At 40.0% G+C, this 17845-nt stretch overlaps 1 protein-coding gene across 2 annotated transcripts in view; it reads right to left on the bottom strand.

Moving 5' to 3' along the window:
- tsnax (translin-associated factor X) overlaps positions 1-15168 on the bottom strand; it is a 66608-nt gene extending 51440 nt beyond the window's left edge. The window contains exons 1-3 of one of the 2 annotated variants that reach the window (XM_043680115.1): positions 14851-15168; positions 4750-4854; positions 93-207 (exon numbers count right to left, since the gene is read on the bottom strand). In XM_043680115.1, the coding sequence (XP_043536050.1) occupies positions 93-207; positions 4750-4854; positions 14851-14863 (233 nt within the window). In that variant the 5' untranslated portion in view covers positions 14864-15168. Of the gene's footprint in view, positions 1-92; positions 208-4749; positions 4874-14850 lie in introns of those variants that run through there. The other variant, XM_043680108.1, reaches the window with a different exon arrangement.
- Between the last annotated feature and the right edge of the window lie 2677 nt (positions 15169-17845).

The following is a 17845-nucleotide window of genomic DNA, read 5'->3' as shown; positions in this document are numbered from 1 at the left end:
CATTTTGAAAGACCTGCTTTATACATAAAAAGTACTCTTCATATGTTGAATTGCAAAGTTAAATATATTTAAATGAAGATGTTATTTCTCACCTGGTTACTCTGTGCAGAAGAAAAATAATCCGTTTGCTTTCAATAGTAATATCACGACCAAGTTTTACTAGCCTCTCATATTTATCGTGCTTAGCATCTAGCTCCTTTTGGAAAGCTGATCAAAACAAAATGAGGAAACAATTAGTTGGTCTACATTCATGATTTTTATTCATCTGTTGAAGTATCATTTTCAATGAAGGGTGAAACGTCATTATTACAGAACAGAAACTACAACTTGATTCATTTTGGCTAATATTGAAAAGCACTTCCTGAGAGACCCCAGAGGCTTAGAATGAAACCAGAGGTAACCTCCACAGCACTAGTTATTTAAATCGTAAGAAACCAAGGCTTCTTCCCTCCAAACCACAAATTAAAAGAACCTTCCCACATCTGCAAAATAGTAGTTTAAAAACAAGACACTTTGGGACAACACTAAAACATCTTGCGGATGCTGGAAATCTGACTAAAAGCAGAAAGTACTCGAGAAAATCAATGAGTTTGCCAGAATCTGTGGGAGTTACTTTGGGAGTTACTTTACCCAAGGTTGAAATCAATCACTAAAGGAATGCTGCACTAATAAGAAAACATGTTTGAAAATTCAAATATAATACACAGATTTTGGGATAATTGATGATTATTATAATATAATTGGACCTACAATGACTTATCAGAAATCTACACGTTTAGTATTCAAGCACTGATTAGATGTATTTTCATGCAGTAGTATAAATGGGGTCCTTGCATTCACTTCTACCGAAAGTATGGATTACAGGACATTGCAGGATGTCTCAGCAACAGACGGCGGAGGGGGTACATAGATTATCAAATACAGCACTGAAGGTCCAGAAAAGGAAGAACACATTGCATTTGCAGAGAAATCAAATCCCACCTTTCCCTCCTGTTGCAGTTGTCAGACTCAACCTAGCTTCATGTCCTCCTCCAATTCCTTGTCCAGACCAAAGGAGACATCTAGCAAATGCTGACGAAAAACCATCCTGTCTCCTTGTGAACAAATCATGACACAGCACCATGGCACTTAATCTTCTTAGATGAATTCAGAATCTTGGTGAAGTATTGATAAAGTGTCTGGAAGTCTCAATTTGTATTTCAGATGTTCTTTTCACAGCTCCAGCAGCAATAACTATGAAATGGTGAGTATGTGTTAAGTAACACTTTACTTAACATCAGCCCATGTTTACTCATTAACTCACTGTGAGGAGAGCCAATTACCTGAACTGCTTGTCACCAAAATGCAGTGCCAACTCTTTGATGAGCAGACATCTTTACAATGCAATAAGCTGTTTTACTATCCTTTAAGCAGCTGTTCCTAGCAGTAGCTTTTACTCCTGTACCAAGTCTTACACTAAACACAGCACTCCAGTTTAAGACCAGATCTTGACCACTTCTTTAGCACCTCAGTTATTTGGCAAAACCCAGCTACTTTCAGTTTCTTCAAAGCTTCAATTAGTTCTTCTAATGTTTTTAAACTTTGATGGTCACACATAAATATAAATGCTGATCAAACAAATATAAAAATTAGAGAAATATATAAATATAGAAATTAAAGAAGTATATAAATATAGCTATAAACTATTAGAGAAACATACATTATGACAAAATGCCTATGGTATAATTGGTCAAACACGCTAAGTGATCATACCGACATAAATCAACAAATGAGAAAAGAAAATAAAGTGCATCAGAAAATATGGTGAAATACTGTAATATATTGTAGATACTTCGTGTTTGATCACTTCTTCAATCAAGTAGTCCTGAACCAGTTCACTACTTGTGAAATACAAATCACTATTATTGGGCAAATGCAGCAATCTATTTACACACAGAAAGAACTCCCAAGCAGTGAATGAAAACATGGAATTTACAATTGATGCATTTTACACATTTTGTGTGGATGACCAGTTTCATCATGATACCAGAACTCCATTTTTCTATGAATAGTACAAAGGAATCTTCACATATCCAAAGAATGGCACCTCTGACAACACACCTCAGAATGAAAGGCAATCAAGACAACCTATTCAGGTCCTGTGGCATTTCAACACACAGACTTCAGAATCAGAGACAAGGATGTCATCAGTTCAATATAAAGAAAGGAGGACAAACACAAATGGGCAAATGGATAAAGATGTAACAAAAACAAAAAAGAATATACAGCTCCTTTCATGGTATCTGGATGATACAAAGTACTTTGTAAACAATGAAGTACCTTGAAGTTATGTAAGAAATGCAACAACCAGCAAGAAAGAGCAGAAAGAAGGAACTAGAGAGAAAAAGTTACAATGGAGGAGCTGAAGAAATTAGGCAAAAAATTGAGAAAAAAGAAAGAGGGACAGAAAAATGGAAGGCAAGAAAAAAATGAGTGTCAAATACAAATGATATTGGCTCTAGTGAGGGAAGAAAGGCCGTGCACATAGCAGGAAGACAGTACTTATTTAAGTGGAGTATCTTTAGCCCTGCTTGAGTAGGAGGGAAGTTGCTGTCAGCACACCCACATGATAAAATGCTGATCCTCTGACTCATTTTCAGTAATGTCACAGAGAATTCACTATTTTGAAAATAATCAAAGCATGTTCTCGAGCAAATTAATCATGAGTTTCACAACCATGGTGCTAGGAATTGACCCGGCAATTACTTAAAACTGATATTTTGACATTCCAAAAATAATACAGCCTTCAACAGTTAAACCAAAGGCAAAGACCTGTAGGAAAGAATATAAAAGATGTTTTGTATTTCTATCGCGGTCCTTCATTCCATTTGAGCAAATACAATTCTTTTGAAGTTCAGTACAATCATTGTTGTTGAAAACACATTGGCCAATTTGCATACAGCAAGTTCCAGTAAACATATGATAATAACCAGAAAATGTATTTTTGTGATTCTGAGTGACAGAGAAATATTGGCCAGTTCACTATGGGTTACTTAGCCTGCTCTTTTTAAAAAAAAATTGCACAGCATCTTTCACATCCAACTAAGGAGATAAATGGGGTCTCAGTTAAAAGTTTACTCTGAAAGATTGTACCTCTGACAATACAGCACACCAGCAGTACTGCATTGGTATATTAACCTAGATTTTTCACGATTATCACTTGGAATGGGATTGGAATCCAACATTCAGATTTGGAGGTGAGTGTTATCTACCAAAGCTAGTATTTAACCATGAAATATTCCAAATAAGTTACTCCAATCGCATAGTAACAGATTTAACTCTCTTCTAGAAACAGCTAGGATTACTCATATTCTGTGAGATTATTAATTAGATGAAAGGCTTATGCCCGAAACGTTGATTCTCCTGCTTCTCACTTGCTGCCTGATCGGCTGTGCTTTCCCAGCACCACACTCTTCGACTCTGATCTCCAGCATCTGCTGTCCTCACTTTCTCCTAATCTCTGTAAGTGTTTGTTTTAACACCGATGATAAAAAATCTCTAATGACACAGTTGCAGCAGGTTGCCCTCGCCCCACAACAGAAAAAAAACTCAATTATCACAAACTAAATCAATCCACTGGCATTCCCATCATGTGTTACTTTCTCCTTTGGAGTATCCATAAGATCTCCGGGCGGCATTTTGGGCGGCACGGTGGCACAGTGGTTAGCACTGCTGCCTCGCAGCGCCAGAGACCCGGGTTCAATTCCCGCCTCAGGCGACTGATGTGTGGAGTTTGCACGTTCTCCCCGTGTCTGCGTGGGTTTCCTCCGGGTGCTCCGGTTTCCTCCCACAGTCCAAAGATGTGCAGGTCAGGTGAATTGGCCATGCTAAATTGCCTATAGTGTTAGGTAAGGGGTAAATGTAGGGGTATGGGTGGGTTACGCCTCGGCGGGTCGGTGTGGACTTGTTGGGCCGAAGGGCCTGTTTCCACACTGTAAAGTAATCTAATCTGGTTAGTGTTAGATTATGACACCATAAAGTGACTGCACTGGTTTAGTTTTATCAGAAACCAGAAGAATGCAACATAATATAGATCACCTCCCACTTCATGTCAAATTTTGAGAGACATATTTTGCTTTAATTTCACATTAACACAAGTTGCGTATACATTCAATGAAACAGGCCCTACTCCTCTACTCAAAAAATAAAAGCAGCATTTCAATTTAGCTGGTCTCAATCATTACACAAATTAATATTTCTACTCCTGCAAGACATCAAGGAATTTTTGTACAAATTAGGACATTTGGTAAGGAGACGATTGGGCTGAATTATGATTATAGAGTTTTCTGACACTATCAAGACTTCCAATTTGGTGCAATGCAACAGAATGGTTGGGCCTGCACAAACGTCTGAAAAAAGGTTGAAATCTTCAAGAGAGCAACAGAACCGCAAGAGCAAACAGTGATGTGTTAGGTTTATGATAAATTTGTAATATTTTTGTTTAGATTTCATTCTTCAACCATTGAATTAGTTTATGTTTCATACTTCTTGTCACTCCATCTCTGAATTCATATCTAAGTCAATTTTCAATTTAATTTTTATTTTGGCTTCCTTTTGCTATTTCTAATCTATTCCTGGGTATGTTCTCATTATGTTAGTCACTTCAGTACAGCTATACTCAGAATAGCTTTAGGATGCCTTAGACTGGCACAATGACCTAAAAATGGGATGAAGATAATAATAACATTGGTAAACAAGTAAATTACTTACATTTAAAGGATAACAACACTGGAGAGGCTGGATTTACTTTGCTTTCCCTTTCCTCCTTTCGGTTACGAGGCTGCATGTTATCATGTTTTCGTTTTCGGAATCCACCTGAACTCAAAGAAACCATCGCCTTTCAGAACACAAATTGTTCTAGTTCAACACATCATAAACACTAAACAAATCAAGAATTGATGTGGTTTAATCATGAAGGAAAGCAAGCTTAGACATCAGATAATAATGCCAAAAGTATTGATTAACCTAATGGCTGGTTGCAACTCAATTATTTTAATTTGCATTATCATTTATAACAATAAAACTTAGTATAGAATACCCAACTATTACAAGAATAGCTTTGCAATCCCCTTGATAACTGTAATGTGTTTAGACTGGTGGTGTATTAATAGTTTTATCATACTCTACTTGTATAAGAATACTATTAGTACACTCTTAATTGGTGCAGGAATAGATAACAAACATTGATGGAATAAAAATACTTTTAGTGTGCCTTTGATGTTGGGGATATTCATGGAGCTGTCTCTTTTAGTGAGTAGTTCGATTGTCCACCACCATTCAAGACTCGAGCAACACAGCAAAGGATCTATTTGTATGGTTTATTATTCTAGGCTCCACCACAATCTCTATCTAAGAATGAAGGTCAGCTAGCCTCCCTTCAAACATGGACTGTTGGAAACTCCATTTATTACAATATTTATCCTGCTTTTGTCAGCCTCTCTCAACCTCTACCTGTAATAATGGCATATTGAGGTATGACAGGAAAATGTCATAAAAAGTTTCTCAGAGAGATTTTCACTACTTTCTTGTCTCAAAGACTGCACCAAATGACTTCTCCTCCTCCGTGAAGTCAATCTCTACCTTAATTCATGCTTTCACTTGCTCTCCCAACCACCATTCCCCTTAAATCTAAACAAAACAAACATGTCAAGGAATTGAAAAGGATAGGGATAGTGCATGTGAATAATATACAGCAAAGAATTGTATTAGAAATAAAATTGAAGGCTTTTTATCTGAAAGCATAAAGTACTTGTAAAAGGTTGGATGAATTAGCAGCACAAATACAAATAAACGGTTTTGATCTAATCACCACTACAGAAATAAGGCTTTATGACCACTAAGGATGAGAAATAAATATCACTGTATATACATCATTACGAAAAGGTAGACTGATGGAAAAGGATGACACAGAATATTACTGAAAAAGGATCCTGACTCATGATCTGGGAGTAGGATCAGGATAGATGGAGATTAGCAATAACAAGGGACAGAATAAAGTTTGGGAATAGTTTACATATACTGTTGGACACAGTATTCATATTAAGAAATGATTAGAACTTTTTGCAACAAAGGCAATCTATAGTGGTTTGTCATAATTACTGGTTTCCTGGCCGTTTCAGAGACCAGTTAAGTCAACCATAATCTGTTGCCATGTATAAACCAGACCAGGTAAGGGCAGTCATTTTTATTCCGGGGGGGGGGAGGGGGGGGGGAGGGGAAGAAGAAACCTTATAGAGGTTTATAAAATTATAAGGGGCATGGATTGGGTGGGAAATTCCAGAACTAGAGGGCATAGGTTTAGGGTGAGAGGGGAAAGATTTAAAAGGGACCTAAGGAGCAATATCTTCATGCAGAAGATGGTCTGTGTATGGAATGAGACGCCAGAAGTGGCGGAGGTTGGTACATTACAACATTTAAAAGACATCTGGACAGGTATATGAATAGGAAGGGTTCAAAGTTTGTGCGAAGATTTGTAGCTCGGGTGCTCGTTGTTGTGGTTCTGTTCGCTGAGCTAGAAGTTTTTGTTGCAAACGTTTCGTCCCCTGGCTAGGCGACATCATCAGTGCTTGGGAGCCTCCTGCGAAGCGCTTCTTTGATGTTTCCTCCAGTGTTTATAGTGGTCTGTCCCTGCCGCTTCTGGTTGTCAGTTTCAGCTGTCCGCTGTAGTGGTTGGTATATTGGGTCCAGGTCGATGTGTTTGTTGATGGAGTTTGTGGATGAATGCCATGCCTCTAGGAATTCCCTGGCTGTTCTCTGTCTGGCTTGCCCTATGATAGTAGTGTTGTCCCAGTCGAATTCATGTTGCTTGTTGTCTGCGTGTGTGGCTACTAAGGATAGCTGGTCGTGTCGTTTCCTGGCTAGTTGATGTTCATGTATGCGGATTGTTAGCTGTCTTCCTGTTTGTCCTATATAGTGTTTTGTGCAGGAGCGCTTCGCAGGAGGCTCCCAAGAACTGATGATGTTGCCTAGCCAGGGTACGAAACGTTTGCAACAAAAACTTCTAGCTCGGCGAACAGAACCACAACATAGGAAGGGTTTAGAGGGATATGGACGAAGTGCTGACAAATGGGACTAGATTAAGTTAGGATATCTGGTCGGCATTGACAAGTTGGACTGAGGGGTCTGTTTCCATGCTGTATATCTCCATGACTTTAGTGAGTCAGATGGAATTTTATAATAATCTGATCCAAGAATTTCATCCAGATTTATTAATTAACTGAAGGTAAATTCTACCAGTTCCCATGAGCATCTAGGTTTGCTATCTCTTTAGCATTACAATCATGGTAATGTCCCTTACAGTCCTGTTAAGATGAAGTCTTAACGTTGAGAATACCCTCCGTGTCATGTGGCACTATCACTATGCTAAATGAGACAGATTTTGAACAGATCTAGCAAATCAAGATTGGACGTCCAAGAGGTGCTTTAGGCCATCAACAGCAGAATTGTACTCCAACACAATCTCAGACATATCCCTAACTCAACCAATACCTCCAAGTCAGAGATCAACCCTGGTTCAATGGAGATTGCAAGAAGGTATGCTAGGAACAGCATCAGGCATTCCTAAATATTCACTGTCAATCTGATTAAGCTACCAAACAGGAATGCTTGCGTGCCAAACAGCATAAGCATCAAGCTATAGACAGAGTTAAGCAATCCCACAACCAATGGCTCAGATCTAAGCTCTGCAGTCCAGCCACATCTAGTCTTGAATGATGGTGGACAATTAAACAACTCACTAGAAGAGGCAGCTCCACAAATATCCCCAACCCCAATGATGGAAGCACCCAGAACACCAGTGCAAAAGATAAGGCCAAAGTCTTCAGCCAGAATTGCGCAGTGGATGATCCATCTCAGCCTCCTCCAACAAACCCCAGCATAAGATACCAGCCTTCAGACAATTCAATTCACTCCACGTGATATCAAGAAATGGCTGGAGGCATGGATACTAACAACATTCCAAAAATAGTATTGAAGACTTTTGCTCCAGACCTTGCTGCACAGTTAGTCAAGCTGTTTCAGTACAGCTACAAGAATAACATCTACCCGACAGTGTGGAAAATTGCCCTTGCATGTCCTGTGCACAAAAAGCAGGACAAATCCAACCCAACCAATTACCGCCCTATCAGTCTACTCTCAATCATCAGTAGAGTGATAGAAAGTGTCATCAACAGTACCATCAAGCAGCACCTGCTTGGCAATAACCTATTCAGTGACGCCCAGTTTGGCTTCACCAGGGCCACTCAGCACCTGATCTCATTACAGCCTTGGCTCAAAAATGGATGAAAGAGCTGAATTCCAGAGGTGAGGTGAGAGGTACAGCCCTTGATATCAAGGCCTCATTCGATTTAGTGTGGAATCAAGGAGCCCTAGAATTAATGGAGATCGAGGGGCAAAGTCTCCACTGGTTGCAGTCATATCTGACACGTAGGAAGATGGTTTTACTTACTCGAGGCCATTCATCTCAGCACCAGACCATCTGTGCAGGAGATCCTAAGGGTAGTGCCTAAGCCCAACTGTCTTCAGCTGCTTCATCAATGACCTTCCCTCTATCATTAGGTCAGAAGTGGGGATGTTTGCTGATGGTTGCACAAATTGCAGCACCATTTGTAAATTCTCAAATATAGAAACATGTTCAAATGTAATAAGATCAGGACAATATCTAGCTTGGGCTGACAAGTGGAATGTAACATTCATGACACACAAATGCCAAGCAATAACCATCATCAATAAGAGAATCTAACCACCACCCCTTGACATTCACCACCCCTCTGTCAACATCCTTGCGGTTATTGTTTAACAGGTTACTCACCATACAAATACATTGGCTACAACAGCATGTCAGAGGTTAGGAACACTGCAGTGTGTAACTTATCTCCTGACACCCCAGAGCCTGCCCACCATCTTCAAGGCATTAGTCTGGAATGTGATGAAATACTCCCTACTTGCTTGGATGAGTGCAGCTCCAACACTCAAGTAGCTTGACACCATCCAGGACAAAGCAGCCCACTTGATTGGCATCAAATCCACTCCCTCCACCACTTAAACTTAGTAGCAGCAGTGTGTACCATTTACAAGACACATTGCAGAAATTCATCAAAGATCCTTAATTAGTATCTTCCAAACCCATGATCACTTCCACCTATAAGGACAAAGGCAGCAGATATATGGGAACGCTATCATCTGCAAGTTCTCCTCCAAGCCATTCACCATCCTAACTTGGAAATATTGTGCCATTCCTTCACTGTCGCTGGGCCAAAATCATGGAATTCCCTTCCTAAGGGCATTGTAGGTCAACCTACAGCACATGGATTGCTGCGATTCAAGAAGGTGGCTTACCGCCACATTCTCAAGGACAACTCGGGACAGGCAATAAATGCTGGCCAGACAGCAACAGCCACATCCACTAGAGAACAAAGACAAAAGTTACTCCTTAACTGCACCTTCCAAACACGGAATTGCAACCACCTAAGGAAGCAGAAGCATGAGAACATTATCGCCTAATGGTACCCCTCCAAGTCATTCACCATTCTGACTTGAAACCAGATCATCACTCCTTCATCTTCACAGTTCAAGAAAGTAGCAAATCATCATCTTCCAATTAGGAATGTGCAATAAGTGCCATGATGCTTAAATCAACAAAACAAATCAACTATTACATTGTTTATTTTGTTATTTTTCAGGAAACATATATTCATGTAGACAGGGGAAATCAAACTGGCAAAGGTAATTTGAAAGATGAATTTGTAGAATGCTATCACGATATTTAGTGCTACATGAGAGATGCTGTATGAATTGGACTATTTTATCCACTTATTGTGGTTTCAACAATGTGGATGAGACATGGATATAAGTTTGTATCTTGTTATTTGATTAACTTGCAATTTGAAGACTGGAAGTTCCAATTATTCTTAATTAACCTGCCTTGGATGTGTTATGACACATATCCAGGGCAGGTGAAACTGGAACCTGGACCTCCTTGCCCAGAGGTAGGAATGCTGCTCATGTGCCACAGTAGCCCTGAAACATGAATTATATCCTTTTCCTCTGCATCTGTCTTGTGATTGTTCGTAATTGCCCCGAGTTTTGTGACCATTATATTCTTCTGTAGTAGTTATTCTGTAGCTCCTTCAGTTGAATATCTTCCATTCAAGTGTATTCATTTTAAACATAACTTTTCAATGACTTTCATTCCAACAAACTAAAGTTGTTGAATGGCAGACACCGAGGTCAAGATCGTACCCATCTTCAGTCATGAAGGATTGGCAGTAAGTTACATGTCTTGTCGCTGACCATCCAGGGCTCCCTGAACTGACCATGCAAGGGCACAAGATACAGTACTTCTCAGCTGCATTTGAATGTTATTTGCCATTGTAAGAAAGGGCCCAAATAGAGACTACAATTCAGCTTTGTAAAATATTTTAGTCTCATTGGATGCACCAAGAATCTTGACTTCAGAACAATCTGTATTTGCAACAGGTGTGAATCTGAAAAAGTTTTCTTCATTTAACTACTTTTTGAGACATGTTAGCTCAGGGTCTTGAACAGTCTGCAGCACCACCAAACAATACACAGGATCACAGCGAGGGAGCAGACTTTTTACTCCCTTCAATCCTGTTCTCTCATTAGCCTTGTGGCTAATCTGTGACCCAATTCCATAAAGGCAAATGGGACGGGTTTAGTGTGGGAAACATGGTCGACATGAATGAGTTGGACTGAAGGGTCTGTTTCCATGCTGTGTGGCTCTATAATAGTTTACTGCAACAATATTTAGTGGAACCAGCTAAGGATAAAGCTATCAATGATCTGGTACTTTGCAATGAGTTAGGTTTAATTAGTAATCTGGGAAAAATGATAATACTCTGGATGTAAAACTTACATCCAGAACCGCAACCTGAGCTACAAATCTTCTCAAAACTCAATGATGACAATATTAAATTCCATATTACTTTCGTAAACTTCTGTACTCCAAATCAAAACAAAAATCTTAAAAGTAAACAAAGCTAATTTTTTACATAGATGTGGGAGCAGAGTTGGCCAAGGTTGATGACATACAATTGAGTAAAAAGTATAATGTTAAATAAAGAATGGGAAACAAATGTTCAATTAAAATACAGTCCATTAAAAATACAAAAACTCAACAAGAAAGATCCATTTGTGGTTTACTAGGAAAGTTAAGGATAATATTGGATTAAAAGAAGAGTCTTATAGTCTTATGGTGTGCTTGTAATGTTGAAAAGAACTGAAGGGAGGAAACCAGAACACCTGGTGGAAACCCACCCAGAACACAGGGAGAACGTACAAACTCCAGAAAGTAGCTGAAGTAAATGTTAGTCCTTTACAGACAGTGAAAGGAGAAATTAACATGAGGAATGAGGAAATGACAGAGAATTTGAACAAATATAGTGTCTACCTTCAGAGGTGAAGCCACGACTGACATTCCAGAAAGAAAACCGGGGTAACTGTGGAGGAAATAAGTGTGTGGATCCTAAGCTAGTTAACATCAACAGAGAAAAATAATTGGAAAATTTTCATTGGACTGAAAGCCAAAAAATCTCGGACCCTAATGGTCTACATTCAAGTGTTCCAAAATAGCAGCAGAGATAAAGGAGGTGGTGAGAAAGGTTTTCCAAAACTTCTCAGATTCTTGAATGGGCAGTGAATTGTATTACTGTTATTCAAGAAAGGAGGAAGAGAAAATGAAAGATTACAAGCTACTCAGCAGATCATAGTAATTAGGAAATCACTAGTATCATACCAATTACTACGGATGTTAACTATGATTTTCTGAGAACAATCAGCTAAAATGAATGTGGTTTTATAAAGGGAAATAAATTTTGACAAGTTATTACAGAATTGCCGACGTAGTTAGTAAAGAAGAAAAAAGGAACCAGTTGATGTAATGTACTTGGATTTCCAAAAGGCTTTCCAGACATCACCACACAAAAGTTAGAGACTTAATATGTGTTTTTAATCAACCTGTTTGGACATGACATTTCTGAGGCAGGTAGAACTGGAATCTGTTGCATAGCTGGAAGATTCCTTCTTGTTTGTTGACCAGTCAATAGGAATCAACAGGGCATTTTCAAGTTGGCAGACTGTAGCTATTGGGACATCACAAGGATCACTAGGTAACATCATCAGTGAAAATCTCTGGTGAAGCGCTGATGATGTCACCTAGAATGGTGACGAAACAGCTGAAAACAAACCTTCAAGCTCAGTGAGCTAACTTACAGACTTATCATCAACCTGAGCTACAAATCTTCTCAAAAATCAGTAAGAAAAGGAGAATATTTTTCAAAGGCATTAAATGACATTGGAGAAAGTGAGGACTGCAGATGCTGGAGATCAGAGCTGAAAAAGTGTTGCTGGAAAAGCGCAGCAGGTCAGGCAGCATCCAAGGAGCAGGAGAATCGATGTTTCGGGCATGAGCCCTTCTTCAGGAATCATTCCTGAAGAGCTCATGCCCAAAACGTCGATTCTCCTGCTCCTTGGATGCTGCCTGACCTGCTGCGCTTTTCCAGCAACACCTTTTCAGCATTAAATGACATTGACAGACTAACTATAAGCGGTGAAGCTGCAATGAAGAGGCTGTAAAGAATATTTTTCAAAGGCATGAAATGACGTTGAGAAACTTAGCATGCAGATACTGCAAGCAATTCAGAAGGTAAATGGCATGTTGGCCTTTAATGCAAAGATTTGGGAGTACAAGAACAAAAATGTTTTGTTACAATTGTACAGGCCTTTCGTAAGAACACACCAGGGAGAAATTTTAGTTTCCATGTTCTGAAGAAAAAATATACATCCCTTCAATATGGTATAATGAAGGTACATTAGATTTGTTCCTGAGAGGGTTGTTCTACATTGAGGAGCTGAGTGAATTAGGCCTGCACTCTCTGGAATGCAGAAGAATGAGGGGGGACTTCACTGATATGGTCAAAGTTCTGAACAGTCTTGGTCTCTTCATCTAACTGGGAAGTCAAGAATGGAGCCACATAGCTTCAGAGTAAGCAGTCAAATTACTTCAGAGAGTGAGAGGAGCAAAGGTTCTTCACTCTGAGGATTGAGTGTTTGGAATTGTCTATCCCAGAAAGTTGTGATATTTATCATTGAACATATTCAAGACAGATGCAGATTTTTGATAGTGAATGAAAGGATATGGACAGCAGGCAAGAGAGTGAAGTTGAGCCATGGACCAAACGGTCCACTCCAATTATTAATTAATATGTTCAGTCTTATTCACAGACACTTTCTTGACCTTTCCATCTCATGTGGTGTTATAACAGGTAAGACCATCTCTGACCACACTTTGATATCACTCTCCATCCTTGCCCTACTTTTTCTTGGACATCTTAATCATTAAGTTTTCAGATATCTCTGTCATATCCCTTCAATCCTATAGACCCCAGGCCAAACTTCCTTCAAAGTCCTGCTCTGCTCCACCCCAGTTCTTAGCTTGCATCTTTTTCTGATGCCAGTTTCTCTGTTAACATTTTCCCTCATTCCTTCCATAAGACCCACCACCTATTTCCTTGATCTTATAACCAACAAACAACTGAGCATCCAACTTTCTTTTCTGGCTCACATGTTAATTGATATTTCCAAAAGGCATTTATTTCAATAAGGCTACTGTACAAGATAAAAGCTCCAACAGTATTGAGAATTAAGTGATATGGATTAAGGATTGGTTAACAAACAGAAGCAGAGTAAGGATTAATGGGGCTTTTACAGGTTGGAAAAACAAAGATAGTAGAGTGCCATAAGGATCCTAGGCCCCAAATTATTTACTCAAACAAGGAGACATATTAATGACTTGGGAGGAGGGGGCAGAACATAATGTATCTGACAACATAAACATAGGTGAAAGAGCATTCCTTGGAGACATAGGAATCTGCAATGGGTTGTTGATAGGTTGTGTGAGTGAACAAAAACTTGAAGCTGGTATTTGATAGAACACACTTTGGTAGGAAGAGAGACTCCAGAAAAGCGCAGCACAGAGGGTTTGCTGGTGCTAGTAGACAGCAAGCATGGAAGAGAAGCAAGTTCTGATTAAAGACGCAGTTTTTGTCCAGTCTCCTTGTGATTTTTCTCTCTTCATTCATTCCGTGATTGAATCTTTCCCAGGAATTTACCGACCATCACTACTGATCCTTATTTTGTTTCAAGACAGCCTCCCGTAATCTACCTTCCATAAACTTGAAGTCATAAACCTCTGTTGCCAGAGTCCCAATTTCTATACTGCCATTTATCCTTCATGTTTAGATTCTTTGTCCCAGCCGAACAACACATTCATTTTTAAAATTTCATCCTTGTTTTCAAATCTTATCACCTCTCTCGATATACAATCTCCTTCAGCATTACAACCCTTCGAAATCACCGGAAGAAGCAGCACTTTGAAAGCTGGTGATTGCAAATAAACCTGTTGGACTACAACTTGGCGTTGTGTGACTTTTAACTTTGTCCACTCCAGTCCAACACCGGCCCCTCCAAATCATGACTTTGAAATCTCTGCATTCTTTTATAATTCGAGCATCTCTCAGTTTAATCATCTCAACATTAGAACCGTGCCTTCTACTGCCTTGGTCCTTAACTCAGATTCCATAACTCCCTAAACTGCTCTATCTTTCTATCGCTGTTTCTTCTTGTCCAACACAATCCTTATGTCCTGATAGGTCCCTCCGTTATTTCTTTTTCTGTGGAAGCACCTTGTGTGTTTTACCATATGATCTATGATTAAACTAAAGTCGCTATATAAACGACAATGGTTATTAAGATATCTGTGCGTAACAGTGCCCGACCTCGAAATGAAACTACCTTCTTTATTCATCTCGGCTGCACCAAGGAATCAAGATGCTTTGCTGATCCAACTTCACTCCGGCCTGGCCTCCCCACACACACAGTCCGCGCCGGGATCCTCAAACCATCTCGGGACCCTGCAGCACAAAGCTCAGCCTGTAGGTATCTATCCACTATCCTGAACCACCTTCAATTCCACAGTGCAGTCAGAATAATTTTCATGTGCAGGATTTCGGTGTGAAATCGGGAACAATAAAATAAGTGGCTGCATGGAAGCAAATCTTAACTGGATTGTTTCACTTCACCACTCGTCACCAGCATTCAGATCAGGAGACTAAGAGAACAGCAGCAATACTGCAGCAGCACTGCCCGCTGGGAAATGTAGTGTCACAGTGCCAATGGAGGTGGACAGCCCGGAAACAGACCCTTCGGTCCAACTTGTCCATGCTGACCAAATATCCTAAATTGATCTAGTCTAATTTGCCAGCGCTTGGCCCATATCCCTCTAAACCCTTCCTATTCATATACCTATCCAGATGTCTTTTAAATGTAATTGTACCAACCTCCACTTCCTCTGGTAGCTCATTGCATATATGCAACACACTCCGCATAAAAAAGTTGCCCCTTAGGTCCCTTTTAAATCTTTCCCCTCTCACCTTAAACCTATGCCGTCTAGTTTTGGACTCCCCCACTCCAAGGAAAAGACCGTGTCTATTCACCCAATCCATGTCCCTAATGACTTTATAAGCCTTTATAAGGTCATCCCTCCGATACTCCAGGGAAAAGCGCCCGAGCCTATTCAGCCTCTCCCTATAGCTCAAACCCTCCAACCCTGGCAACATCCTTGTAAATCTTCTTTGAAGCCTTTAAAGTTTCAGAACGTCATTTTTACAGTAGAGAGACCAGACTTGCACATAGTATTCCAAAAATGGCCAAACCAATGTCCTGTACAGCTGCAATATGACCTTGCAACATCTGTACTCAATGTACTAACCTAATGTAGTGACTCTAACAAGTTCTAACTCTTTTCACGTGAATTTAGCAAATTTTATTTAATCTCTGATGAAAGCCATGGACATACGACAAAGAAAACGGTTTGACTTTACAGAACCTAACTGGCTACACAAGCCATCTTCCACCCTACTTCATTAAACCCTAAATAACATTCTATTCCTTCTAGACTGCTATACTATTGTGAGGTTTGGCACAGATACAAAGCTAGGAACCTTGTCATGGTTGTCAGTAGTCCTCAGGCATGCCAAGGGAGATAGCCTTCGGTCAGGAGAGTTCTGGCACAGTAAATCAAGGAAAAGTTCCGATAACAATCTAAGGGTTTGGAGACAGTCAGCTGCTTGGGATGATCAGAAATAGGATGTTGTCCACAAAACGGGTGAGGAGTTGAGTGTCAGACAGCCTCCTGTCTTGATTCTTTCTGCTCTATTGTGTACAGTTTTACTCCTGCAATGAGAGATGCAGGTACTAAAGAGATGAAAGTGGGTGGCTCAGCTGTAACTTCTGGTGCAGGTGGAGAGATATGCTGAGCAAGTGAAAAGGTAGTGTCAAGGGCACACAGAGTGAATGTTGTTTGGAGTTGGGATGGGTGAGAGTGAGTGAGAAAATATGTTGCAGGTAACAGTGAATGTGATAGACTATGCGTTTGCTGGGAGGTGGATTCAGTAGCAGAGAAAGAGTGAGTGTGAGGTGTCAGAGAGAAGATGATGCCATTTACATAGGCAGGGTGGAGACGATCATTGACTGTCTTTCGACATTGCTGTGCATTCCTCCGGTGGCTGAGGCTGCACTGACCTCAGACCAGACTGACTTGATCTGCTGGCATCCTGCCTGTGCACCACCCATTCAGCAGGACCTCTATATCCCTGCCCACAAAGTGGGGTAACAAATTTCCCTTGTCTGCCAGGCTCAAGGCAAATATCAGGAACCATGCAGTGCAGCTTCAAACTGTCAGTGCCTGTTCAGGTGCATAATCCCTGCAATAGGATACTGTTCAATTCCGAGATATCCCAGCAGTGGCTAGTTCTTCTGGGCGTGTAGCAAAATGGGGCTAGAATCAGACAACAGGATGAGGTAGACAGTTAAGGGAACACTCATGGTGAAAACCTACCTAAAAACCTGATGCAACTCACACTTAGCCAAAAAGACTTAAGATTCAACATGTGGCGTTTGCTAGACCATTAGAATTTCTTTGCCATACATGTTTTGGAATGTAAAGCTGCAAACACAATATTTAGTCAGGTGTAATTCGATACGACAAGTTTGCATTGGCTGCTTTCATTGTGGCTGCATATATTGGAATTTATAATTGAAAAATTCAGATACAATAGTCTGACAAAAAATGTGACAACTGAAAGTATGCTTTTGTAAACAGGAGTTTTTAATATATATCTAGTTAATCTAATCTATTTAATATATTTTTCAGAATGACATATATTTTGCATGTGATTTCAAGGTCCTCTACATGTTACATTCTGTTAAGCAAAATAATTTTAAAATAAGGGTGAAACCTACAACAAACTCATGTTTTGGGCAACCAACATTGAGTCAGAACATGTTGGTCTGTCAATGACCTCTGCAGTGGATCACTAGCCAAAGCATAAGCATTCCCACGGCCAGATGTCTGACTAATTGATGAGGGTTGGTAAGGTTACACACAGATACCATCAAAAGAAGGATTTCTTGTTAAAGCTCTCCATCACAGTTAAATTTACTGAACTGCATTTGGAGTCCTGTCGCTTCAACACCTCAGGAATGAATAGGATAACTGGGAAAGCTGTCCTTTGGTTCTTCAATTCTTACGCGGAGATCCTTCAGTGGATAAAGTAAGTTGAAATTTGCTGAGGATGGAAGAGGTCAGCCTCTCAAAGCCAAACAGGCATAGATGGAAGGAACTGAGGTGTTAAGCAGTAAAAGTGTGATTTCTCAAACTTTGAGGTGGTGCCAAAGAAGTTTAAAGACCTCAGGAGAGCAAAAGAGATGAGTGGCATAACACAATAGG

This window comes from Chiloscyllium plagiosum, chromosome 3, assembly GCF_004010195.1.
Source record: "Chiloscyllium plagiosum isolate BGI_BamShark_2017 chromosome 3, ASM401019v2, whole genome shotgun sequence".
In the NCBI taxonomy this organism is placed as follows: domain Eukaryota; kingdom Metazoa; phylum Chordata; class Chondrichthyes; order Orectolobiformes; family Hemiscylliidae; genus Chiloscyllium; species Chiloscyllium plagiosum.
The sequence above is the reverse complement of the archived record's forward strand: the minus strand, read 5'-3'. Positions and strand labels throughout refer to the sequence as shown.